This window comes from Lissotriton vulgaris, chromosome 9 (assembly GCF_964263255.1).
Source record: "Lissotriton vulgaris chromosome 9, aLisVul1.2, whole genome shotgun sequence".
NCBI lineage: Eukaryota > Metazoa > Chordata > Amphibia > Caudata > Salamandridae > Lissotriton > Lissotriton vulgaris.
In genome coordinates, this window is record NC_141697.1 from 153,094,009 (window position 1) to 153,120,071 (window position 26,063).

A 26,063-nucleotide genomic window follows, 5' to 3' on the forward strand; every position below is an offset into this window, starting at 1 on the left:
AATCACAGTTATGGATATGCCAGAGCAGCAGTGCCAGATTGCAAGTAGTTTCATGGATGGACTCCAGATTCCAGTGCTCTGGGTACTGCTTGCTAACCCACACTGAGTTGGTTATTCTTGGAAAAACATGGATGAGGGTGTTGCTCCTTCCTCCTCCCACACCTTTCTGCCTGCTCAATCCTTTCCAATCCTTGATTTTGATAAGTGATCCATTGCACTTTAGCCATGAAATGTTACCATTACACCATTCTTGGAGCAAATAACATAATATCTGTCAAGGCTGCAATTGCTACAAATATGTGGAAGGGAAGGGAAGTTAAATGCAACTCCTTGGTTCTTACCCTTGAGTGCTTGAGTGGGAGTATGAAGATCCGAATGCCAAATCATATACCCTGATTGGCATAGACATTATCCCTGTTTTTCTGAGGTGACCCATATGCACGGTGCCCTCAAAGATAGAACATTTCCTATTGACCCAGTCTATATGTGTCATGACAAAATAAGGAAAGATTGGTAGAGGAAATGCTTTGATACAAGGAGAAATGTGAGAGTTCTTGGAAAATCATGTGGAGTACTCCTAGCAAATCTATTTTCTTTCCCTCACATAAAGTTAAATTGCTCCTTTAGGGTTGCCATGGTATCTAGATATTCAGAGAATTACAACTCTCTAGATTTGTCACAGGTTATGTTTGCACCTGCCAGTCACTGAAAAGTATTATTTTCCTAAACCAGTTGGGCGGGGGGTGGGGGGGGGGGGCGGATGGAGAGAAGTGGGGGGGGAGAGATGATAATGTAGTATTTCCCAAAAAGTTCAAAACCCGAGACCGATGTGTGTCCATTAAAGATATTCTCCAAATGTCCATTAAAGTTCTCCAGTATTAGGGGTGTCTTTCATAGATTCACATGCTTGAATATTCCCCGTCGTCGAAGTGGGAGTCCCACCGTACATAAAATAGCAATAATGCTAATATATATATATGTAATAACATAATACATCATAAAACAGAGATATTATATACTGAAAAACCTCAACAATGGTTCCTCCATAGGAATGCATTATAAAGAGAAAAATCATTTGCAACATATCAGTGTCATTATGTTAGTCCAAACTGCAGCCAATCAGGCTCAAGCACCCTCTAGAACCTTCTCCTCAGAAGCTCAAGCCCTCAGATTTTCTACCGCACGTCGTGTGAAGGGAGTCTCCCTGAGCGCTGCTCAGTTTTCTTCATTCTTGTCTTCTACTTCAGTAGTTCTCAGGATGTCAAGTAAGAAGTCTTTGTTTAGGCCTTGCTCTTCCTGTGGGAAACTACGTCTGTTTGAGAAGGACCCCCACCAAAAATGTATTTACTGCCTTTATCCTGAACACAAGGTGGCTGACTGCAAGTTCTGTAGAACTTTTTCTGCTAAGACTCTCAGGGACAGGGAAGGGCGTCTTCTTTTGTGGTTGAAGCGCCTTCAGGACAAGGAAGGAGCCTTGTCTGATGCAGAGAGTTTCCAGTCAGGTCCTTCAACTGCCCCTTCAAAGCGTGGCAGTGTTCAGGAGTTGCCTTCTCCTTTCCTGAAGAAGAAAAAGCTGGCCTTAACAGTAGCCCCAGTGAAACCTACTGCTACTGTCACCTCTGTGACTACGCCCACTGGCTCTCGGGCGTAATTTCCAGCCTCTACAAGTGTTTTTACACTTCAGTCAGCGCGGTCGGCGACGGGCTCGTCGACGACCATTCCATCGACGAAATTGGCTGCTGTGGCTTCGTCGACGATAACTGTGACGACAATGTCGGCTTCGTCGTCGTCGACGAGGGTTTCGTCGACGGCTTTCACGACTACGAAAGCCTCTACCTCTTCAGTCTCGTCGACGATTCCGATTATATCGTCGCCGAAAAAGCTTCCGTCGACGAAGAAGTCATCGTCGACGATGCATGTCCCGTCGACGTCGAAGATCCCGTCGACTGCTAAGATCCCGTTGACGGCGAAGGCACCGTCGACCAGCTCGTCGACGACTTATATCCCATCGACGAAGGCTTCGTCGACGACGAAGATAACATCCAAGGATTCGACGACGACGTTCCCGTCGACGAAGACTCGGTCGACGGCTGTGTCAAAACACTCGTCGTCGACTAATACATCCAAGAAATCACCGTCTCCGACAGCTGTCTCTAAATCATCGTCGTCGACGGCTACTCCAGTTAAAACATCTACGTTGACGGCTGCGTCGACGACAGCTTTGCCGTTACCTTCTGGAACACAGCAAGAAGACGCAGCATCCACTTCAGGATCACTGTCTTTCGCCACTATGCCCTTAGTGCCTTTGGACACTTCAACTCCTGCAATCGTTACGGAGTCTTCCGTGAGCAATATCCAGGACTCTGCACTCCAGTTGCCACCTCCTACTCTTCAGCCACCCTCACCATTGTTGGTAACTGACCATGAAACGGAATCCATTGCAGACGACAATGTTTTTGGTGATGCTCACAGTCCATCGGATTTGATTATCAAGTGTCAGGACACTAGTTCTGAAGATGACGAGGAGGAGGTTGAAGACCAACAGGAGGAACAATATGTGCAGGTTCCTATGGCGACTTTTCCGGTATCGCTGTATTCCAACCTCCAACATATGTTGGATGATTACAATAGGAGATTTCCTCCTACGCCTCAGGGTACCCCGGGCCATACTACCTCTGAGACCACAGAGCCTACTCAACCTCAGCAAACTCCTCCGAGGCAGACTGCTCCATCAGAAGGGCCACGTCCGGCTATCCCCACTAATTCTCAACGAGATGTGGAAGATGAGTCAGAGCCGGAAAGAGAGGAAGGAGAAGTTCCTCAGGATACGGATGATGACCAAGACCCGGATATGGCAGAAATCGATGACTATCGAATACAAACGCCCTCTCCACAACAGGGTGATTCCGGTGATTCACCTCCGGTTGACATCGATAGCTTCCATAATTTGATGGATAAGGCGGCAGACCGCTTCAAATTGCCAAGAGTGCAGCGAGAGGAAGACTGCTTTCTCTATGACTTTAAAAACCAGCCTTATAAACAGGTCCACACCATACCAATTATCGACTTTGTGTGGAAGGAGGGAATGAAGATCATGCAGGCTCCTAACTCCTTACCTGCTCAACTCCCTCGATTGGAAAAGAAATATAAGGCCCCGACTGGCTCACCTGCTTGCTTGCTCTCGCATCCTAAGCCAGATTCCGTGGTGACCCAGGCAGCGCAACGTCGGGCGCGTAACCCTGCAACTCCTATCACTTCTCCTCCTGATAGAGAGGGTCGACGTTTGGATGCGATTGGGAATTTTTTTTCATCCATGGCATCTACTTCAGTCCGTGCCGCTAATGCTTTGCCCATTCTAGGTTGTTTCAACCGGCAAATGTGGTCAGACATTTCTGCGCTGGTTTCGTTGATTCCGGAAGCATCCAGAGCGGAAGCACACCAGATCCTTCAAGATGGCAAGAGGGCATCAGAAGAAATAATTGACTGTGCTGTGGACGTTGCGGGTACTGCTTTCTGTATCCTTGCCAGTGCTGCGGCTCTCCGGCGCCAGGGTTGGCTAAAATCCACGTTGTTCCGACAAGAGATCCAGTCGAAGATACTCGACATGCCGTATGACGGAGAGTCTCTTTTCGGCTCTCACATCGATGAGGCGTTGGAATCGATAAAGAAAGATACCGATACGGCAAAGTCGCTTGGTTCTTTGCAATTCAAGAAACAGCCTTTTCGTGGTGCGCGTGGACGAGGCACCTCGTCCAGCATTTCTCGAGGAGGGCAGTCCCAGTACCGCCAGTACAATCAAGGGAACCAGTGTTACTCCAACCAGCAATCTACTCGTCAGCAGCAGTCCAAGCCCTATAGAGGAAAATCTAACTATAGAGGCTCCAAAGACAAACATCAATGACTTTCAAGTTCAGCAGAGAGTTGGAGGGCGAATCTCGCAGTTTTACTCCCAGTGGTCTATGATAACATTGGACCAATGGGTTTTGGACATTGTACACAAGGGTCATGCCTTGGAGTTCACAGAGATTCCTCCACATTCTATACCTTCAGGCCCGCCACCTCCCCATCTCAAGGAGCTACAACATCAGGTTAATCTTCTGATAGAAAAGGGTGCAGTCGAAGTGGTTCCTGTATCTCAGCGAGGGAAAGGTTTCTACTCAAGGTTTTTCCTCATTCTCAAAAAGACGGGGGAGTGGCGACCCATTATGGACTTGAGAGCTCTCAATCTGTTCCTCAAACAACAGTCTTTCCGCATGCTGACGCTATCGGAAGTCTTACGACTTCTCTGCAGCGGAGATTTCTTAACAACAATAGACCTGCAAGACGCCTTTTTTCATGTGCCAATAATCCATCGACATCGGCAATACTTGAGGTTCAAGGTGGGTCACGATCACTATCAGTTCAGAGTCCTGCCTTTTGGCCTACGATCAGCACCTTGTGTCTTCACGAAAGTTCTGGCTCCGGTCATGGCTCATCTGCGTCTTCAGGGAGTTCAGATCTTTCCTTATCTGGACGATTGTCTTCTAAAATCCCAATCTCAACAGCTGGCTCACGACACACGTCTATGCCAACAAATGTTCAAGGCTCTAGGGTTAACCATCAATGTGGAGAAGTCACACTTTAGACCGCTGCGAAGAAGAAACTTTCTGGGAGCAATTCTAGACACAAACCTGTCAAAAGCCTTCCCTCCCTCGAACGACATCAGAAAATAATTTGTCTGGTCTCACTCATCAGGTCAAAGCAGTCCGTTTCTGTGCGAACGTTAAAGTCGTTTCTGGGGATGGCATCATCTTGTATCGCACTGATCCCAAATTGCAGGTTACGCACTCGTCCTATACAGGAGGAATTGGACCTGCAATGGCGTCAAGTGTCGGGTCGGTCAACGATCAGGTGACAGTCACATCCCGCATGAAGAACAGTTTGCTCTGGTGGGAACAACCAGCCAATCTGGACGAAGGGATGTTGTTTCTAGCCCAGTCTCCGGATCTGACGTTGACTACAGATGCGTCCATGGAGGGTTGGGGCGCTCATCTCCTGGACCTTTCCTTCAAAGGCAAATGGACGGCGACATAACGAACCTGGCATATCAATCTGCTGGAGTTGATGGCAATCTTCCTAGCGCTCAAATCATTCTTACCCGTAGTGCAGGGGGAGTCGGTGCTGGTTCAGACAGACAACACCACCAGCATGCACTACATGAACAAACAGGGCGGCACAAGATCTTAGCCACTGTCTCGTCTAGCTCAAAGGATTTGGAATTGGGCTCTTCATCACCAAATTTCTTTGAAGGCAGTCCATCTGCCGGGGGTATCCAACATCCTTGCGGATTCCCTGAGCAGGTCCGCGTCATCCACTCACGAGTGGGAGATACATCAACCGACTCTAGACCTGGTGTTCCGCCGTTGGGGTCGTCCCATGATAGACCTCTTCGCAACCCCAGTGAATCGGAAGTGCCAATCTTTCGCAAGCTGGCATCACCATCCAGAGTCCAGCAGAAATGCCCTGCTCATGGATTGGAGCGGACTGTTTGCTTATGCTTTTCCACCGATCCCGTTTGTGCCGAGGACGTTGTGGAAGATACGCAGGCAACCCTGCCACTTAATATTGATCGCCCCACGTTGGCCCAGACAGGCTTGGTTCTCGGAACTGCTTCTGCTATCACAAAGCACACCCATTCATCTGCGTCCAGACCTCCTGACGATGGACGACGGTCAAATTTGCCATCCAGACCCATCCACGCTTCAATTATCGGCATGGAACCTGAATACGTTGAATTTGCGAACTTAAATATGCCCCAAGAATGCAGAGACATTCTAGCGTCTGCTAGAGCTCCATCAACCATCAAGACATATAAGCTGAAATGGAAGCGTTTCTGTCATTGGTGCGCTGCGTCCAATGTCCACCCAATCAACTCAACTCCAGATCAGCTTTTGCCTTTCTTTCTGAGCCTCGCTCAGTCTGGTCTCTCTCATGCCACCTTGAGAGTTTTTATAGCAGCTATTTCACGCTTTCGGCGCGATGGCTCAACGTCTCTCTGTTCATCCAGAATCATCAGACAGTTCTTTAAAGGTCTCTTCAGGAAGTTTACTCCGATTAGGCGCCCTCCTCCGGCATGGCACCTCAACGTGGTATTGTCACAGCTTATGAAGCCTCCATTTGAACCGATCCACAGAGCAGACATCAAGTATCTTACCTGGAAGGTTGCTTTACTTTTGGCCTTAACATCTTCTCGTCATGTAAGTGATCTTCACGCTTTCACGATCAAGCCTCCGTATTACAATTTAAGCCCGATGGAGTGTCACTTCGTACCAATCCTTCATTTTTGCCGAAAGTACCTACTTATTTCCATTTGAACGAACCTGTCTTCTTAAAGACTTTTTTCCCGGATCCAAAATCTCCGGCAGAACAATGACTACATTCTTTAGACATCAAGCGTTGTCTAAAATGTTACATTTCAAGGACCACCCCTTTCCGTAAATCCGATCAACTGTTTGTAGCATATGGACGGATGCGGAAGGGACATTCAGTGACAAAAAAGACAGTTGCAAGATGGCTCTCAGCAGCCATATCCTTTTGTCACCAGCAAGCTGGCAAGCCTTTACAACGTCCAGTGAAGGCACATTCAACGAGAGCGATGGCGTCATCCACCGCTTTGTTTGCTGGGGTGCCTCTACACCAGATTTGTCGGGCAGCGACATGGTCCAGCAGGCACACCTTTACCAGACATTACTGTTTGGAAGCCATCAACGAAGCGGATACCGCAGTGGGGCAAGCAGTGCTTCGTCATCTTTTCAAATAAGGTGATCCACTGTTTCCTCTTCCATCTCTTTCTGAGATTGCTATATGCTTTTAAGCTATATGTTATTGTTTTCAAGTTTTTGAGAATGTATTGCAATCTCAGCTTCTAAGGAGGTTACTGCTATCTATTCTATTCAAGCATGTGAATCTATGAAAGACACCACTAATACTGGAGAAGAACAGTTGTTACTTACCTGAACAGGTGGTTCTCCAGTATTGGTGTCTTTCATAGATTCACATGCGACCCTCCCTCCTCCCCTCAGAGGCTCTTTTCTCCTCATACGCTCTTATTACTTGTGCTACGAAAATCTGAGGGCTTGAGCTTCTGAGGAGAACGTTCTAGAGGGTGCTTGAGCCTGATTGGCTGCAGTTTGGACTAACATAATGACACTGATATGTTGCAAATGATTTTTCTCTCTATAATGCATTCCTATGGAGGAACCATTGTTGAGGTTTTTCAGTATATAATATCTCTGTTTTATGATGTATTATGTTATTACATATATATATATATATATATATATATTAGCATTATTGCTATTTTATGTACCGTGGGACTCCCACTTCGACGACGGGGAATATTCAAGCATGTGAATCCATGAAAGACACCAATACTGGAGAACCACCTGTTTACAGGTAAGTAACAATTGTTCATTTCCTCCAAGTGCCCCAATTGGATGATGTACCTAGCCTAGATTATCCTGCTAAAGCACTACTGAAGCCGCAGAAGGCACTCTGAGCCAAACTTTCTAAGGAAACGTCAACTCTTTTGAATGAAAGAACTACTTACAAAATGACCATGACCTGCCTTTTAAATAATGTTGAAAGAAATTAGCTTGATTAAATCGGACCTTCTGATAACATCTTGCGTGGACTATTCTAATGCCTTACATCTCGGTCTTCCGGAGTGTGCTATTCACAGACTTCAAATGGTGCAAAACACTGCAGCACAACTTCTACTGAATTTGCGAAGGAGAACTAGGATTTCTAGGAATCTTTCTTACTAGCACTGGTTACCAGTAAGAAAGAGAATTTTGTTTAAAGCACCTGTGTTGCTTTTTCCTGCCTTGCACAATATTGGCCCATGTTACATGGCTTCCCTTATTCGTTTTTACAATACTGCCAGAAACCTCCGGTCCTCGCATTTGGATTTTGCTAGGGTGCCTAGAATGAGTATGACAAGGATTGGTGGACGCTTGTTTTCCTTCTTAGTGCAGTCTGCATGGAATTCTCTTCCTCTGCACATGAGGCAGGAAAGTTCAGAACTTGCTTTTAGGAAAGGGTTAAAAACTGGGCTAATCCTCTTTAATCTCCTACCTGCTGTTAGATTAGTGCCCGGACACTCCTAGAAGAATCTGTGTGCTGTATGACTCTGTCTGCATCATCATCACCTTGCCAAGTCTATCCCTGGTATCACCAAAAATGTAAAACATAGTCGTGGTAATAACACATGAGTGTGACAAAACTTGTGCACAAATACTCGATTTTGAGTTGAAAGTAATACCATTTGAGTTTCAAATGCATACCCATGACCATGCAGCCTGCTGACATAAAGGCATAAGGAAAGTTTATTCATGTAAAAGGATCAGCCAGTTATACAAGATAAGAATACTGACATTGTAGGAGTTGGAGGCCATGGTTCAGTTACACTTGGGGGATGTAGATGCGTACTCTTCCCATGAGGATTGCAGTATTTATCTCCCCCTAGGCCAGAGTGGCCACTGTGATGAAAATGGGATGTCCAACACCCAGAGGTTCTTCAGTTTGTGGGGATCTGGGATCCTGTTAGAGCACCGTTGGTGCATTAGCTTGATATTCACGCTGTAGGGATAGTAGGGATTTTGATCTTCCAGATGTTCCAGCAAATAGCCACCTTAAAAATGCTGAGTGCCTAGGTTGCAACTTGCAAAGAAGGTGGGGAGGCTTACAGCTCAATGCTGACGACTTCTGACATTAGTCGCTTGTTCATCTTGTGAAAAATCCAAACTCCCTAGTAGTTTTCACTTGATGGGAAGTGAAAGGGCAATAGTATATACATCGAATGTGAAGAGCGCCTTGAACAGTATTTTATGTTCCAGTCTCACTCTACCAAAGAAATCAGTTACTAGTAGTTCCTCTACTTGCTAAATGTACTACAAATCCTTACAAACAGCAATTCGGGCGGGGAGAGTCAAATTGTTCAAGTGTGATTAGTGAAAGTACATTAAGGATACCCTCTTGTACTCAGGGTGTTGGTGTGTAGGCAGCATGGGATACCGTACAGGAATTGTTTTAAACTGAGCATATTTCTGCCTCTGGGTTTATTGTGGGTACTGTGACTGCCCCAAACTGAATTTTAGTGTCAGATGTGGAAGGGACACCTCTAGGATTACCATAGCACACTCTCCACGCACACTCCCAGCCCTCAGAGGCAAGTTTAGTGTAGCCGAAGACTTTTGTCATCTTGAAAATACTCCAAGTGGGTAGGGTCGAACCTGGGAGCGTTTACCTCATTGGTGTAGCATGCCCAGTAGTCATTCCCATACACTAGCTTGTGCAAGGCATAAATGTGGTATCTCCAGACACCTACTTCAGAACCCTCCTTGACCCAAGGAAGAACAGAAGAGGACTGAACCTGCTGTCAGCGACAAGAGAAGAGCCTTAAAAGGTCTGGACCCGCTCTCTTGTACCCAGGACAAAGAAGTGGAGTCCATGGTTTATAAGGGTGACTTCCTGTTAAAGCTACATGGACACACCTAGCTACAGGAAGCCTTTTCCTGCAACTACCCTGTTGACCAGTGGCAATTGACCCTGGATCAGATCCTGCTGTTTGAACTTTTGCTGACACCCTGTGAGATTCTAGGAGCCTCCCCTCGGGTATTGGGGGGTGTGGGGGGGCTTTGAAAGAGTGCCCCTGTAGTGGACTGTAACTTGAATGATTAAAGCCCAAAGGCAAAATGTTTGACCAGGACAAACCTCTTTGGTGTTTTCAATCCGCGTTTCATTACAACCGCCGTCAAAATGGGTCTAGGTTCTTGTCTACTGCGACTATTAACTTTCATTAGCTCTTGGCGCTTCTTGGTGCTATTCCTACTTAAAACTTTAAAAATTAATTACTCCAGTTCTTCTGGTTGAATATTCCTTATTTTGATGTAATTTTGTTTACTGAATTTAGTCTTTTATCTAATTTAGTGTAAGATTTTTGATTCACACTTCGACTTTATTTCTATTTGCCTATTGCATAAATACTTTAAACATTGCCCTACATTAAGCCATCTGCTCTTTGCCAAGCTACCAGCGGGTTGAGCTCAGGTTCAATTAGTGACTTTGAGGGTTCACCCTGATAAGGGTTGTGATTGTTGCTTGAGGTGGATAGTCTTCCATTTCAAATAATAATACAATGTATTAAACCCATGGCCATATTTTAAAAAAAATTAAGTTCAAAACTGTAACAAATTTAGAACTGAGGATCACAATCCCAAGCCCAATACTCAAAATAGGCGTCCGTAGGGAGATCAGTCAGTTTGTTTAATTTATTCCTGTATTTTGCAAATGCTTATTTAATTATCCATTCAACAGATTTTAAATTGTTGAACATGAAACTCTGTGGTAACGTATGGATTTCAATGAAGGGCTCTATTTAGCGTGGTGGAACACAGTTGGTCTGGCAGAAGGTTTGATAAATTGAATATCCTTGTTTCTAGGGACATGAAAATAATAGTGTTCAATAGACCTGGCAGGGAAAACGTTTGTTTAGGACAGATTTGAAGTTTTCTCTTAACCCCTTGGCCGCGGTGGTAATTCCGCCGAGGGCTGAGGGAAGGGGGGACCGTGCATTAGCACCGCCATGCTCGTGACGGAACCTCTCCGTCACGAGCCACGGGCGCGCTGTGCTTGGGACGGAGTGGAATTCCTGCAGCGTGGGCGGGGCGGCTGCGCCATGACGGAACCACTCCGTCACCAGCACAGGGCGTCCGTGGCTCGTGACGGAACGCACGGAAGGGGTTAACCAGTGGCTGTGCTACGGACGGTCTTACAGTTGTTTAATGAACTATTTATGACTGTCAATTTATAGAATGTGACTAGAAAGCTCCCCAACTATTGAAATGAAGATTAAGATTAGAAAGGAGGGATTACTGCAGTTATTCTCTTTAAAGTTCATATAGGTCGTTTAATATGGAACTAAACATAGTCCTGCACTAGATACGCCAGAAGGAGGATGGCTGAGAACATAAGAGTAGGTAACCCATTAAATACAAGATTGATATAAGTGCCTGGTGGTGCGATAAGATAGAGGAAAATGAAAGATAATCAGTACCTGACGCGCCAATCCATAATGGGAGATCACGTGGTCCCTCTCCTGAATGCAATATCTATGATGGAATGCAGAATTCTGAACTGGAGATGTACTTTGCAAATCTTCTAGAGTCTGTAAAGACACTAGTTTGACCTCCGTATTATATATAGTACTATCTGCTTCCTGAAGTTAAATAATAACCCATTTACAGTCTGGTATTAAAAATGAGGGTTTCTGAAAGAGTGAGCAGAGAGAAGACACTATAAAGATGGAAGTGTCTCAGGGGGTGCAATTGGTAACCAGTTTATAGGGCGCTCAGCCAAGTTACAGGAAAAGTTTTACCCAAATTATCCTACACGGTGCTCCTAAGGGTGAAGAGTATGGTTACCAATCATACTCACTCAGACCCACAATTGTGGAGCTGAAACAAAATTAACAATAGTTCTCCCTGAGCACTCACATATTAGTATTAAACAATTTAAACATCCAAAGTCCTCAAATTGTTCAATTGCAGGAAGATAATTCTAATCCAATCCGTGCTTTGATACAATCAACATAGTCTTTGTATTCCAGTTAGATTTTATTCATCCTCTGTAATCTTCAAAAACACAGCCAACGCTGCCAACATGTGTTTCGTCGTGCTTATAAAAGCACTTTGACTTCCTCAGGGCTGCAACCCAAACAAATAACACATAAATACTAAATACATTATAAAAAAAAGAACATTTGGTAACATAAACTAGGTTATCTTTGAATAGATAGAAGATAATGGAATCCCGTGCAAGAATAGAACAGGCAAAGAATAGGACCAAGTCCAAATTCACCCAAATGTGTCAAAAGATACTCCGCAAAAAGAAAGCCCCCACCACTCATATCCTCTGTGTACTTACAGAGCCTAAATTGTATAATAAAGGAAAGTATAAGAAAAAGAAACTCAAAATAGTCACCTGTACTACAAAATCGCCAAAAGAACTCTCTATTAGATCCTCCAAATTCCTTCTCTATCAGTATCCTGAAATCGTAATACATCAGTATTACCACATAAAAAATATCACCCCCTCAACACCACTCCAAATTCAATTACTCTGTTAGACATAACAAATAAAGTACCTTTAAATGATATCCCATGCCATATATACGTGATCTCCAATAATAGTCATATCCTCTATACATCCATTTTGGTCAAGGCCACTATTAATCTCATGATACCTATAACATCAAAAAATATGTATACTGTTTATGATGTCAGTACTAACTGAGTAAAAAAATATACACAAAAAATAGCAAAATATGGGCAAAACTACTCACCCCATGCGTTCAAATCTAAGTATAATAATCTTCAAATTCACCAGAGTCGGATAAATCTTTCCGATCACTATTCACAAAATCCATTCTTATATTCCTATCCACTCCCTTATTCAAAACACACACTCTAAATTACTCCCATTCACTAAAAATCGTTTTGCGTATGTTTTAACCACACCATAGCAGGCAGGGTAATCACGCAACACATTCTACCATAAACATTGCCACGCGTCCATATATTTAATTCTCTCAAATTTGTCACACACTTATCGTTTGCCGCTTACTATCGCGTCTTAACCAGTAGTTACATGGTAACGCTTCTCATAAGCATACAATTATTATAAACCCAGGTGCTCCACCAAACTTACCCGTGCCTCAATTCATTCACAGGCGCACAGTCTCGCTCCTCGGTAGCCGGCGTCCTACATGGGCGCCATCTTGAACGTCCCTTATATACTCACTATTCATGGGCGCCATCTTAGAGTGTGTTCAAATTGCGTGTACCGCTAATAATACAAACTATCTTTCCTCATTGTAAATAAATTACACAACAAGCGATATAGCCTACCGATATGGGCGCCATCTTCGAGTATGTTCACATCACGTCTACCCTCATAATACAAACTATCTTTCCATGTGTAAATAAATTGCACAACAAACGCTGTAGCCTAAAATTATATTTCCCAGCATCTCAGTGGAATCCGTTATATGCACCTTAGATAATTATATAACAGTCAAATACTACCCAAATTAATATCATACTATCATCATTATACTCATAAGAGTTCCTAATATTAGATATCACTATGTGTCATTTCTCCAACGCGCATCTCGAGCATTCCAAGTAAAGCGTATATGACCTCTAAAATTTAACAGAAAACTATCCATGAAATATAAATTCCATACAAGTTGAAGTCACTCAGTACTGCATGAAATTTGCTAAATAAATAATATGGTACTTCTAAAAAATCAGTATCAAATGAGGATTACATTTATACATATCCCCATTACTCTGCCACATATTCCTTCAGCATACTGTCGACTGTAACATGGGGCAATCGTTAAAGCCATCTCTATGTGTCTACCAACACTTTCCAATAAAACCGCGAATAGTAAGGTGTGAACGATAGATGAAAAGTGTAAGATAGAGGTCAGTAGGCAAGGTAGTAGGACACATAGTAGTGGTAACAGTCCAATAGTAACACACGTAGTAGTATTAACTATTGTGATATCAATAGTATGTTTTGTGCTACTGCTACTGGCAGGAGCAGTATTTAAATATGTATGCAGTAGCAGAAGTGATATTACAAATAGGGCCGATAATAGCAGTAAAAGCGTGTATGGTTGTAGCACTATTAGTGCCACTATTGTCATGGTAGTAGAACAAGAGACAATATTAGTAGTAGTGATAGAGTACTATTTTGAGATGAGAAAACATTTCAAGTTGCTATTTATACTGAATACAATGCTAGGAATGACTTTCCATGTTCCATTAAAAAAATTAATGAACTAGAACACTGATGTTGACTTAACATAGGACCTTCTAATGCTATGGTACATTATTGATGAACAGTGAGTAAATGGAATTGACTGTAGTGTACCAGTGGATGAATTTAAAATCTTTGAAATAACATGGTTCCCGACAAGCTATCCTTGTGATGGGTGAGACCTCAGATGGATCTGAATAGATGTTGCACTGTGTTGTGTATGTGTTTTAAGGTATATATACATTGTTTTAAAATGATCTGTTATGATTTTGGTAGATATTCCAGAAATCACTGCTTTATGTGTGCTTTTTCAACAGAAGGCAAATGTCAGGTATTTAGGTTTTTTAATTTCTTTTGTAATAGGAGGAAAAATCGGGTCAGAAAGCTTCGGAAGCCAAGGAGGTAAAACTGTATGCTCAGATTCCTCCTATAGAAAAGATGGATGCCTCCCTTTCCACTTTAATGCATTGCGAGTAAGTTAAGAATTAATTGTACATCACTTGCTATCCTCCTGTATGATTTTTCTACCTTTATTTCATTATGCATTGATGTCCTCATCCCTTCCTGTCCTCTTCTTTGCAATCTGACCTCTCTTGGTTTTTCAGCTGGATAAAAGGATAGGGTCGTGGTTCTTCTTCTAAATGTTGACCTGTTTAAGTTGCGATGTATCTCAATCATGTATATTTATTGAGCGCATTGTTCACTCATTTAGGTTTCTTGGTGCCAAGTGGGATTTTGTTGGCATGTGGGCTATCGATTGAAAAAGAAGATTTAGTGTTCTTTCTGAAGCAGATGAGAGGGTATTTTGGGAGTAATACAGGCAGTGCATTGCAAAGGTTTTGCTGCTTCCATGGAGAAAGCTCCTTCACCATAGCTGGTAGTATCGGATTTTGAAAACTATAGTAGGAATAGCTTAAGCTTCCAGAGGGCTTATACCAGCTCAATATCTTTGCCATGAATTTAAGGGGTTGCAAGTAGATTTGTTGATGTGCTTTGGCCATGGCCTTAAAGGAGATTCTTGCATGAACTGGAAGAAAGTTAAATGTTTGTCTAGCTCCTACTACTGACTCAGACTTGATCAGGCCAAAGAGAAGCTGCACAACCATGTTCTGAACCAACTATAAATAAGCTAGGTATGTTTTGCAAGCCACAAAAAAGATGTAGTTGCCATAATCAGTGCTCGATTGAATAATGGCATTCACTATTGATATTCTAAAACTGAGCTCTTAAAACTTGACCTTATGGGATGAAGTTTTTGCGTAAAAGAAACAGGATTTAGAAATGTTGTCAACTTGGATCCTAAGGCCCAGGGTGGAGTCAATGTTGTTCCCTAGGTTCTGAATGAATTTTGCAGTATGGATTCCCATGCAGACCGATCAGAGGAGATTGTTCACTTTGATTTTGGGAGAAGTAAGCAACAGCCCTGCCTTGTCAGGGTTGAGTTAAAAATAATTTTAAGACGTCCACCGGTAGGTAACTGCCAGACCCCTCAAAAGATACATACATACATGAAAAACATTGATCCTATTTGATGTATCAGTTGTGTTAGAGGCCGCATATATGAGTTATAGAGCAGCAGCCGTCCAACAAAACAGTGAGGAACAACAAATTGAACATCATCGGGAACCTACAAAACAGGCGTAGACACCTTGGTTTCTTGTTTGTTAGAAATGGCTCCAACCAAAACAAGACAATAATCCTTAATGCCTATTTCAGGTAGTCTAGGCAATAGAAGTGTATAATCTTTGGTGTTGAATGCTGCTGAGAGATACAGGAGCACTAAAGCTTCAGGGTCTTTGTCATCCATCATCCTCTGAGGTTGTCCGAAATAGAAACAAAAAACAACTCAGTATTGTGGCCTGGATGTAACCCTGCTTGTTGGCAGTCAAAAGCACACAAATGATTAATGGAATTCGGAACAAATCAAACATTCACCCCAGTCAAGAGATCTGAGTTAAACCCATTGTCCTTTATTTCACCCCATGCCACCCCAGTTTAGACCCAGCCATATACAAATTACTCTTTACCCTGCTCCTCATGGGAACACTCTAGCCCGAACTGCCAATCCAGGTCCTCTCTTGACCAGAAACCAGTATCCTGGGACCAGCCAGGCTAACTTTAATCCAGTGGCACAGTGATCCCGGGACCCACATCTGGGCATACTTGGCACACTTGTGGCTGGGTTAAATCCATAGTTCTTTTGCGCACCATGCCACCCCACTTTAGACCCAGTAATGTGCAAATGGGGCGAGGAAATGGTCCGTCGGCTAGACTGCCGATTTTGGTGCTGGTGACCAGGGTTTGAGCTTCGGGGTCGCGTTCACATCCTGTGATTCTGGGCAAATCACTTAATCTCCCCGTGCCTTAATGTGTAAGTAACCGGTGCTCATGTAAAGCGCTCCAATACCTTCGGGTCGAGTTCACGCTATATAAATATGCAAAAAAAATCAGTTGAGTCAAGACTAATTGGTCTACTGTGGTGGCATGGGGAGCAAAATAACAATGGATTTAACCCAGCTCTCTTTACTGCGGGTGAATGTTTGATTTGTTCTGCATTCTGTCCATCATTGTGTGTCTTGCTTTCACGCCCTAAGTGCACCAGGTATGTCTGCTGGTTGAAGTGGCATCTGCCAATATCATTTAGCAAGGTAGCAGGTGCTTCGGTAGACTAGCACTCCTGTTTTTCAATCAGTATATCTACCATAAGCTTTTAATTGTGAGACTTTGTTCACCTGTCTAAAATCTGTACAGAACTTGATATAGTGGTCAGGCTTCTAAACCAGGACAATGTTTGATGACCACTTGGTAGCTAAAGGTCCTATGATATCAGGTGCAAGCATATTGTCTATCACCTTTTTTACTGCCTTTCTTCCCTTATTGGTAAATTGAGTAGCGTCCTTAACTGGAGTTGTGGATTATACTGGAGTGAATAGGCATATGACTGAGTCTGCCTTTTAACCAGGGTGACTGAAAGTATCGGCAAGGGAGGACCAAGTTATGCAGCAAGGATTAAAAAAAATAATATTTTATTTTATATTTTTCCAAAACCTTTATTGACAGATTCGGCATAATCAAAATACACTTTTGCCTCAGATCAGAGCATCGTACATAGCAAACTGTTCGCGAAATACAGTAGACATAGTGAAATCTCAATCAGACAGGAGCATTATACTGCACAACACAGCTATGGCACCATGAGCAATACATAGCTAAAGGAAGTGGTGACGGCACTGTCGGGCAAGCGTGTATAAATGGTTGGTCCATAGGATCCGTGGAGTATTCCAACTGGATAATTACAGGAGAGGCACGAGACTAAATACACACAAGGGCGCTCTTTGTATAGAAGAGTGTGATGAAATGGGATCGAAGGTTACGTCCCGATTGTGGTAAAGCATTCCAGATGCGGATGGCGCTGTGGTGTAGCGGGTACATTCGTGGACGGTCTCTGTAGCGTGTCCTCTCCTGTAGGTGCGATGACCTATGCCGCCTTCAGGAGAAGACACACTACAGAGACCGTCCACGAATTTACCCGCTACACCACAGCGCCATCCGCATCTGGATTGCTTTACCACTATCGGGACGTAACCTTCGATCCCATTTCATCACACTCTTCTATAAAAAGAGCGCCCTCGTGTGTATTTAGTCTCGTGCCTCTCCTGCAATTATCCAGTTGGAATACTCCACGGATCCTACGGACCAACCATTTATACACGCTTGCCTGCCTACTTCACCCTTTTCAGGGGTCCCGGCTGGGATCCCTGTAAGTTTTTTCTGGATTTCACCTATACCTCACGGTGCCACTTTTTGTTCGTAGCTGGGCAGTGCAAGCTCCCTACAGGTGTCTCTTCATTAACCAGTCCTGAGAAGACCCAATACCCAATTGGGGCCATAAACGTCGTCGACATCTAAAAAGAGACAGACCATGAACAATAGTTGCCTATATTTTCCAACTATTGTACATTGATTGTTTATACATTACTAGGTCGCCTCTTTCCAATGAAACCAAATGTAAACCAGAAACCTTTTTATTTACCTTTCACTTTAGTAGTTTAGGTTCGTTCTTTATATATTCACTTGGAACACACCATCACGTTGTGATTATTTGTATGTATGTATTATCACAGATGCTTTGTAAAAATATTTACATAAACTGTGCAAATTGATGATATACTTCACCAAGTGTGTATACTGCTTCTTTCTTTAACATCCCATATACCACCCACATTGCCATTGTGCTTCATACTTATCGGAAAAGATATATATTTATCCACAGGAGCCGTTGTTGTTTTCCTAACACTTTACACCCAGGCTCCAAGTGAGTAGGGTTCCCTTGTTTCCTTTCCCAGCACATGTGACGCCAGGCATCATAAAACAAGTTGTTAGTGAGTATGGACTGAAGAAGTGCAGTGGAGCGAGGGTGGGAGGAATGGGGGCTAGAGCGGTCCAAGACTGCAGAAAGTGTAACATTAAACCCCCCCATGCCCCCCAAAGAAGAGCCGCTGGGCCCATGAAAGAAATGAGGTGCCATATATGAGTGAAGAAATCAGGGTCGTCCGAATTAGGGCCGTACACAGCAGCAGTTGTAATGGGCTGGGACAACAGGGAACCATGCAAAATGACATACCATCCGTCAGGATCCGTAAGAACCTGATTAGTGTGCATGGGGAGCCCCCTTCGTATCGAAATGGACACACCCCTAGAATAGGAGGAATAAAAAGAAGAGTGCGATTCACCCCAGTGGCGCGACTGGAGTCTGATGAAGGTCGCAGGCAATAGGTGGGTTTCCTACAAGAGGCAAATATCGACTTTGTGCCGGTGCAAGTGAGAATGGATGAGCCTGGCTTTACAGTGATCATTGAGACCACGGATATTCCAGGTCCAACATATGGTGTCAGTCATGTAATTCCATAATTGGGGAAACATTGGCCGCAGAGCAAGAGGCCAGACCGCAGAAAAAAGCCAGTGTATGCGCTGGGGCAAGCAGGGCCTGACCAGGAGTCGACCTGAAGCTTACAGTGGGACCGGCCGGTAGCCTGCAATTCTAGGAGACCCAACCATGGGGGGAACCTCCAGTGCACTCAGAACAAAAAGGGGAGGAGAAGCAGTACCAGTCAGGAAGAGGAGGATGTCATGATGCATTAAACATGTCTAACAGTGAAGTGACGCATTCTGATAAGAGACGGGAAATGAGGACACAGAAGCAAAAAGGTCCCCATAAAATGATAGGAAAACCTACAAAACCCCCCAACCCAACCCAACCCTCTGCACAAAATGCAATCTGGCAACCAGTTTCTGGCAGGTCGAGAACATACAAAGTGCAGTCAACAACATTCCCAAAGCACACCCACCCTCCCAACCACCCCACTCTTGCGACTCAAAGAACATTACCAAAAGAACCCGCAACTTGGAGGAAAGAAAACAACGTTAGGAAAGGGAATCATCCTGTGAGGGCATGGCAGAGTACGAAGAGCTCAGCGTACTCCCCCGCAGTAAAGCAGGGTAGCCAAGCTGTGAGGACAACAGACAGCGTTCAGTACAGGAGTAACCAATAAATCACAACAGATCAATTATTATCACTAAGGTGGTCGGCTGTAGTGAGCGGAGAGCCAGATGGTGAGAAGCAGGATGATTTATCAAGTTTCTTGCCAAGTGCAAGGGTGTCTCTGGGATCAGGAAACATGAGCGTTTTTGTGCCCTGTCAGACTCTGTTTTGCTGGGTAGGCCAATGAGTAACCGACATCATGCTTCTGGAGGATCCGCTTAGCTGGGAGGAATTCACTGCTAGCAGCTTGGACAGGGTAAAATGAGAGCGAGTTACCCTAATGATTGATTTTGCCCTTGTCGGGTGCTGCACGAAGAATGGCGCTCCGATCTCTGTAATTAAAACTTTTTGCAATAATGGGGCGAAGAGGTAGTTGGGGACCAGGACGTGGACCAAGACAGCGATGGGCGTGTTCAACAATGAAGACTGTGGAGAGTATGTCACCAAAATGTTCCCAGACAAGCTGCTCCACGAAATCTTCCATGCGGAATATATTGGTGGATTCTGGTATCCCGATGGGAACGCGCCTCCAAATCCTAATTTTTATTTTGGATAACTTCTTGTATTTTGTTCAACTGCAATAATTTCTGATGATCCTGAGTGGCGTCCTCAGTGTCCGAAATCCTAGACTCAGCTTGAAGGAGGGGATTGTCGTGGGAGTCCACACAGGCCTTGACTGAGTCCAGGCGTGCGGAGAGTTGGTCAAGTTGGGCAGCGATTCCGGTGACCGTGGGCTTAACGTCGAGCATAATCGCCTTCAGGTCATCGTCACAAGCTGGGGGGGGCTCCATGTTAGCCACAGAGTCTCCCCGTCCTTTCCTGCACCGTCCTGGCGAGTCGATCTGCGCTGGACAAAGGCGATTTTGGGCTGTTTAGGGTCAGTTCTCCCCATGGCGGTCGGACTCAGGCAACAGGTGTCAACAGGGAACCAAAGGGTGGAATAGCGGGCAAGAGGGCAAGCGACAAAGGGCACGGCGGGCGGGCCACCACTCCACAACAGGGACAGTCAGAGTAGCAGAGATCGCAAAGACCCCAACACCAAGAAACAGCTGCTGCCGACTACCACGGGTTGTGGGCGCAGTGAGGCGTCAAAGGGAAGCGGCTGATGGCACCAAGGGCACAGCACAGAAGAGATACACAGGAATAGCATGATACCTTAATCCGGAGGCAGAGAGGATGTCAAGGGAGCCCACGGGGTCCACAATGGATGCGGTCAATTGCACAGCGTGGAGCCTGTTCCATGAGGCTGATGGTGGCAGGGCTGGGCCCACAGCAGGATGGAGAGCACTTTGCGCACCACTCAAGGCCCAGGCTGTGACACAGAAGTCGCCACCGTCGAGATGCCTGAGGTGAGGCGAGCAGACAGTAGACCCAGCTGCGCTGGGAAACGCCTCAATGTAGCGCTGCAAGGGCGAACCCACAACGTGCAGGATGGCCACCCAGGGGCCACGCCCGGGCACAAGTCAGCTGACGCAAGGTACTCCCCAGGGCCAGAGCAGGTCAGGACTGTGATGAAAAGCGAGCCCAAAAGCATGGTACCGCAGCCTCTGTGGCCCAGGGGCGGGCACTTCCGGAAAAAGAGGGTAGCACTGGGCACCAGAGGCAAAAGTAATGCTGCAGAGGCGTGTCGGACCACAGAGAGAGGCAGCAGGAGGTGCGTGTAAGCTCAGGGGTTCCCTCCTCACTCAGAGTCTGTAAGTAGCACACCAGGAGCAAAGCCAAGCCGACCAGCGGCAGTGAACGTTCAGCCCTATGCTGGAAGCAGCCGTCTCTGGGGCCGAGGGCCCGGCACGTCCGGGGAGCCAGTTGGGCGTCCAATGCCCAAACGGGGGGAGCAAGGCCAAAGGCGCGTTGGGCCACTGGAAGAGGTGGTCAGGCGCGGGCACTCTCTGGGTGCCCTGCACCGTTCAGCAGGGTGGTGGGCGAGAGCGTGAGCCGATCTAAGGCTGTGGCGGCGGTTGACCGCTCCCGTCACTCGGCCTGGGCTCCAGCGCCAGTAGGGGAAGGCACCAGAAGGGGAGTACTAAGGCGCTGGAGTTGCAGCAGGCCTAGGCCGGGTGGTGCTGCTCCCAGGCCCCCAGCCCCGTCGCGGATAGTCGCAGCTACCCTCAGCAGATCGAGCAGCGTGGGAGCCTCCGGCGTCCTCCAGGCGGTGTGGATTCCCCAAGTGTCCAGCCAGATTTCAGGAAGAGGAGGGCCGGTCCCACCTCAAGGAGCAGGCCCAGCGCAGGAATCTGGCAACAGATCTCAGCCTGCATACGTCGCCAGGGAACAGGAGCAGTACCAATTGACACCTCCGGTAACGCCGAATCGGGAAACGCTGGTTGTTGGAAGTATTAGTACTGTCGTCTGCAGGATGATGTCGGATTATTAGCTTGGCCGGCAGAGCCCACTTAAAGTGCGGCCATTTTACAGCCGGCCAAGCCACGCCCCTCAAGGATTACAAAATTATTTTGGCAGAAAAAGCAAATTATGTGGCTTAGTGCAGCACATTTTGTGATAATATTCAATATTTTGTCATTTTTACACAGGTTAACAAAGTCGGACACAAGCTTCATCTAATTAGTAGCAGTGTAAGTCTCAAATACAGCAATTATTAACAGAAAGGGGGATCAGTCATCCCTTGTAAAGGGTCTTGCACAGCATTGCAACACCTTTCACTGCGTTTTTAGTGACTTGATCTATTAGAGCTAGAAACAAATCCCTTTGTTAAAATCCTCTGATTATGCAGCAGACGGTAGTTTATCTAGAATTTGCAGCAAATCCCACATTATGCTGAAAGTGCAGCGGTCAGTGACTGGCTTCCAGACCTTCCCGCAGGAGTCTGTGTAAATACAATACTTTGCTCTCGCATAGAGTTTGTAGCTCACACAGTGCTGTGGTGTAGTTCGAAGTTCACCTCCTTAGTGTGTCTCTTGTGAGTACCATGAGGGTTCAGAGGCCCCAAATTTAGACGCATCACTCCGTGCTCCCTCAATAATCCGTCCTACCTATCACGCTAACATGGGAGAAGAGACCGGAGCAAATGATTTCTGAAAGGATATCAAAAGCTGTTTTACTTAGCTAGGGCTCAACTCTCTTGTAACCTCCTCATGCACTTTTAGACATCTAACATCGTAAGGTTTTGCATTGCCTGGGAACACTTTTATCAGAAAGAACAGCTACTGGATTTGTCCATTTAGACTGTGACATCTGGTGAAACTATTCTGCTATCCAGGTCCAGAGCTCGAAAATCGGATACTCTTTTACATGAGAAACAACATCGCAGAATAGTGAGCTTCACTAAAAACGATTTTATTTATAAGTCTTAGTTTTCTGGACAAAACCTAAAAAAAAGTAACACCGTGTTGTGGATGCCGGAGGCTGCGCTGCTATTGTGTTATTAGATTTCAGCGCAGCCTTCGACACGGTAAATCACCGCAATCTAATCCAAAGATTGCAGGATGTAGGAGTGACCGGGACTGCTCTCCAGTGGCTACAGTCTTTTCTTACCGATAGATCTTTGATGGTCTTCGAAGAGGAGGCTCTGTCACAACAGACCCCCTGCAGTATGGTGTCCTCCAGGGTTCCTCTTTAAGCCCCACAATGTTTAACATCTATATGTGGCCCCTGGCGGACATTGTGCTTCCTTGGGGTGTTCAGCTGGTCACTTATGCTGACAACACACAGTTGGTGGTGTCGCTCAGTAAAGGTGACACAAGTGACATGAACCTTACCTCGTGTTTGACTAAAGTGGCTAAGTGGATGGACCGTTCTTTCCTTAAATTGAACAGATCCAAAACGGAAATCATGCTACTTGGACATGCAGCCCCCCTTAACTTGGACCTGTGGTGGCCTAGTTGTCTCGGCTCACCCCCTCTACCCAAGAAACAAATTAAGCGCCTGGGTGTATGGCTGGACTCCAGCCTTAGTCTCTCTGTGCAATCTCGCAAAGTGGCCGCTACTTGTTATGGGTTAATTAGACCTATGAGGAAGATTCTGCCACTCCTTCCTTTTGACGCTAGGTGGCTGCTGGTGCAAGCCCTTATTTTATCAAGGCTCGCCTATGCCAATGCAGTCTACTTGGGTGCCCCTAAGGGGACTATCAATATTCTACAAGTAGTGCAGAACGGTGCCGCTCGACTTCTGCTTAATGTTCAAAGGCGGGCCTCCGCCCGGTCAGCCCTAGTTCAATTACACTGGCTGCCAGTGCAACAAAGAATCTAGTTTAAGGCCATGTGCACTGTGCATAAGTCGATCACCCGGAATGGCCCTCTGGTGATCAATTTTTTACTTAATCCATACCAAGCGCCTAGGACATTGAGATCAAACAATAAAAACCTTCTGACGGTTCCTAGGACCCGGCGATCACCAATGGGTGGCCGACGCTTTGCTCTTCACTCCTCAAATCTGTGGAATGGGCTCCCCAATTCCATCCGCCTGGAACCTAACCATCTCCTCTTTAGGAAGATGCTGAAGACCTTCTTCTTTCTCTCTCCATGAGTAGTGGTATTGTTCTCTAGTTCCTAAAGCGCTGGGATGCCCTAGGGTAGCCATGCGCTATAGAAATCCGTATTCATTCATTCATTCATATTGACATCTTGGAGATATGTGTATCACATCTCTAAAGGAACTGGCGGTCCATTACTTTTCAACAGCTCACAGACCAAAGGGTGCTCACCAATTTGGATCCCCGAATAACCAGCGAAATGTTGGACGTATACATTTTTTTCTTTCTGTATGCTAGATCTTACTTAGCACATCCTAGGAATTAACCACATGAATGATATCTGTACCCAAAGGATTGAGGTCCCTTTACAAACCCTAATTGGTTAATCAAGCACAAGTGGACAATACCTTTTTAATGGTTCTACCTATGAATGCATGTTAGATGTAGAAAGAAACCTTTTAGAAAGTCCTGAGACTTTACAACAACTCCTGAAACCCTACCCTTCGGGTGTACTAATGACTTCGCTTGAACTCAAGGGTTCTTGAGATTTGTGTGTGACTGGAGCAGCAGAACTGGGAAAGCCCACAATATTTCTAGAAGGAATGAGGACTAGGCTTAAGACTTCCTTAAAAGGGTACTGAAAATGAGGTTCACTTTCTGCCAATTGACTTGAGAAGTCTCTCTCTGGATCACAAAGTGGAGAAAGGCATAATTGAGGTCCGTCTCAAAACTTGTTTATTGCAGTGCTTTCAGATCCGGTCTCCAACTGAAAAGAACTGTGGACTTTTTCTGTTTTAAGTGTGACTCAGATAGATCTACTTGTAAAGATCCTAGTGTTAGATGAGTGCATGGCCAGTTCTGGGATAGAATATCTAGTTGCTGGCTTCCTCCAAAAATCAGAAGTACAAATCTGCTACCTTGCTGGACTTCCCCCAGCAAGTTTACTGTCTACGCCGACAATAGTTATTGAATACAATGATGCCAAAACTCCTTTTGTTACGCTTCACACAATTTTAGACTTCCCCCAGCGAATTGTTTTATTGTATCGCCAAGATATTGTCTATCCTCTGGACAAAGCAGCATCACTTAAGGAAGCACTATTCAACCTCCGAGTATCAGAGAAACATTCTGTAGGATTTACTTTCCACTGCTGCATGCTCACTTGCACAGCTATGACAGGTTTGAATTCAAAAGTAAAATGGTTTATATGATAAAATGTGATTTTGTGTGGCTTTTTTTTTTTTAATACAACACAGTACATATCTCATACCTTTTGGGTAAGAACGGGAAAAAGTTATATGAAACCTATACAGACAGATTATTCTCCATGCAGACAATCCTCCAAAATATGCATATTTATAGAAGTATTTACGGATATCTGTGATGTCTATAAATTTACATTGGTACTCCTGGGGTTTTTCGTGAATCCCCAGAAAGTTGGAATTCGGGGAAAACTGTTGACTAAAATCTCTAAGGCCTAGATTTCCAACCTTTCAATAAAATTCAGTGACTGAGGCCGTAAAAGATTATTTTGTATGTGAAGATATACCTGACCAGTCTCTAAAACTTTTATTTAGGAAATGTTTTAAGATGTTTCTAAGGACTATTGAGTTTCATCCTATCCCTTTAGTTGAGCATTAAATGTCTTTCAAATATCCTTTATCAGACAACCACAGGAGCGTTTTCGCGGGCTTGATGCAGAAAGGCTAAGCTCATAAGATTTCACTTATTCTACATTTTGTAAATACCTTTTCCTTTTTCTTCATTCTTTTATTGAGGAAAGCCTGTCTAATATGATATCTCTTTTAGTTTTACCGTTTGTATCCTATCCTGAATACAAGACACTTGCTTCTGGGTTGCCTTTAGCCCTAGCTCATGCCTGTGCATTAGGGATTATAGCTTTTGTCAGAGGTTCTTGGAATTTTGCATTCATTACAAAACATTAACTATCCTAGGGAAAGTAGATTGAGCAACTACAGAGAAAAATTGCCGCTTAGAGCTGCCTAAATGGTATGGCTGTGAATTCTCATGCTTATTTATTAAGCTATGTTGACTAGAATAGGTGCGTAAGAGCAAAATGGCACGATTACCAAGGATGAACCCTAGAAAGGTAAATATTATCCAGAAAAAAATCATAGTCAATAGGTTTTCATTACCATCTTGAGAGACTGTATGTGCACCAGAGGTAGGCTGCTTTGTTGGCTAATGTTTGTTTAACGTACCTGT

At 44.8% G+C, this 26,063-nt stretch overlaps 1 protein-coding gene across 1 annotated transcript in view; it reads left to right on the forward strand.

Moving 5' to 3' along the window:
* The window catches only part of DNAL1 (dynein axonemal light chain 1), a 230,562-nt gene that overhangs the window by 94,647 nt on the left and 109,852 nt on the right, over positions 1 to 26,063 (forward strand). The window contains exon 3 of the mRNA XM_086937248.1: positions 14,230 to 14,339. Within this exon, the coding sequence (XP_086793374.1) occupies positions 14,230 to 14,339 (110 nt within the window). The remainder of the gene's footprint in view (positions 1 to 14,229; positions 14,340 to 26,063) is intronic.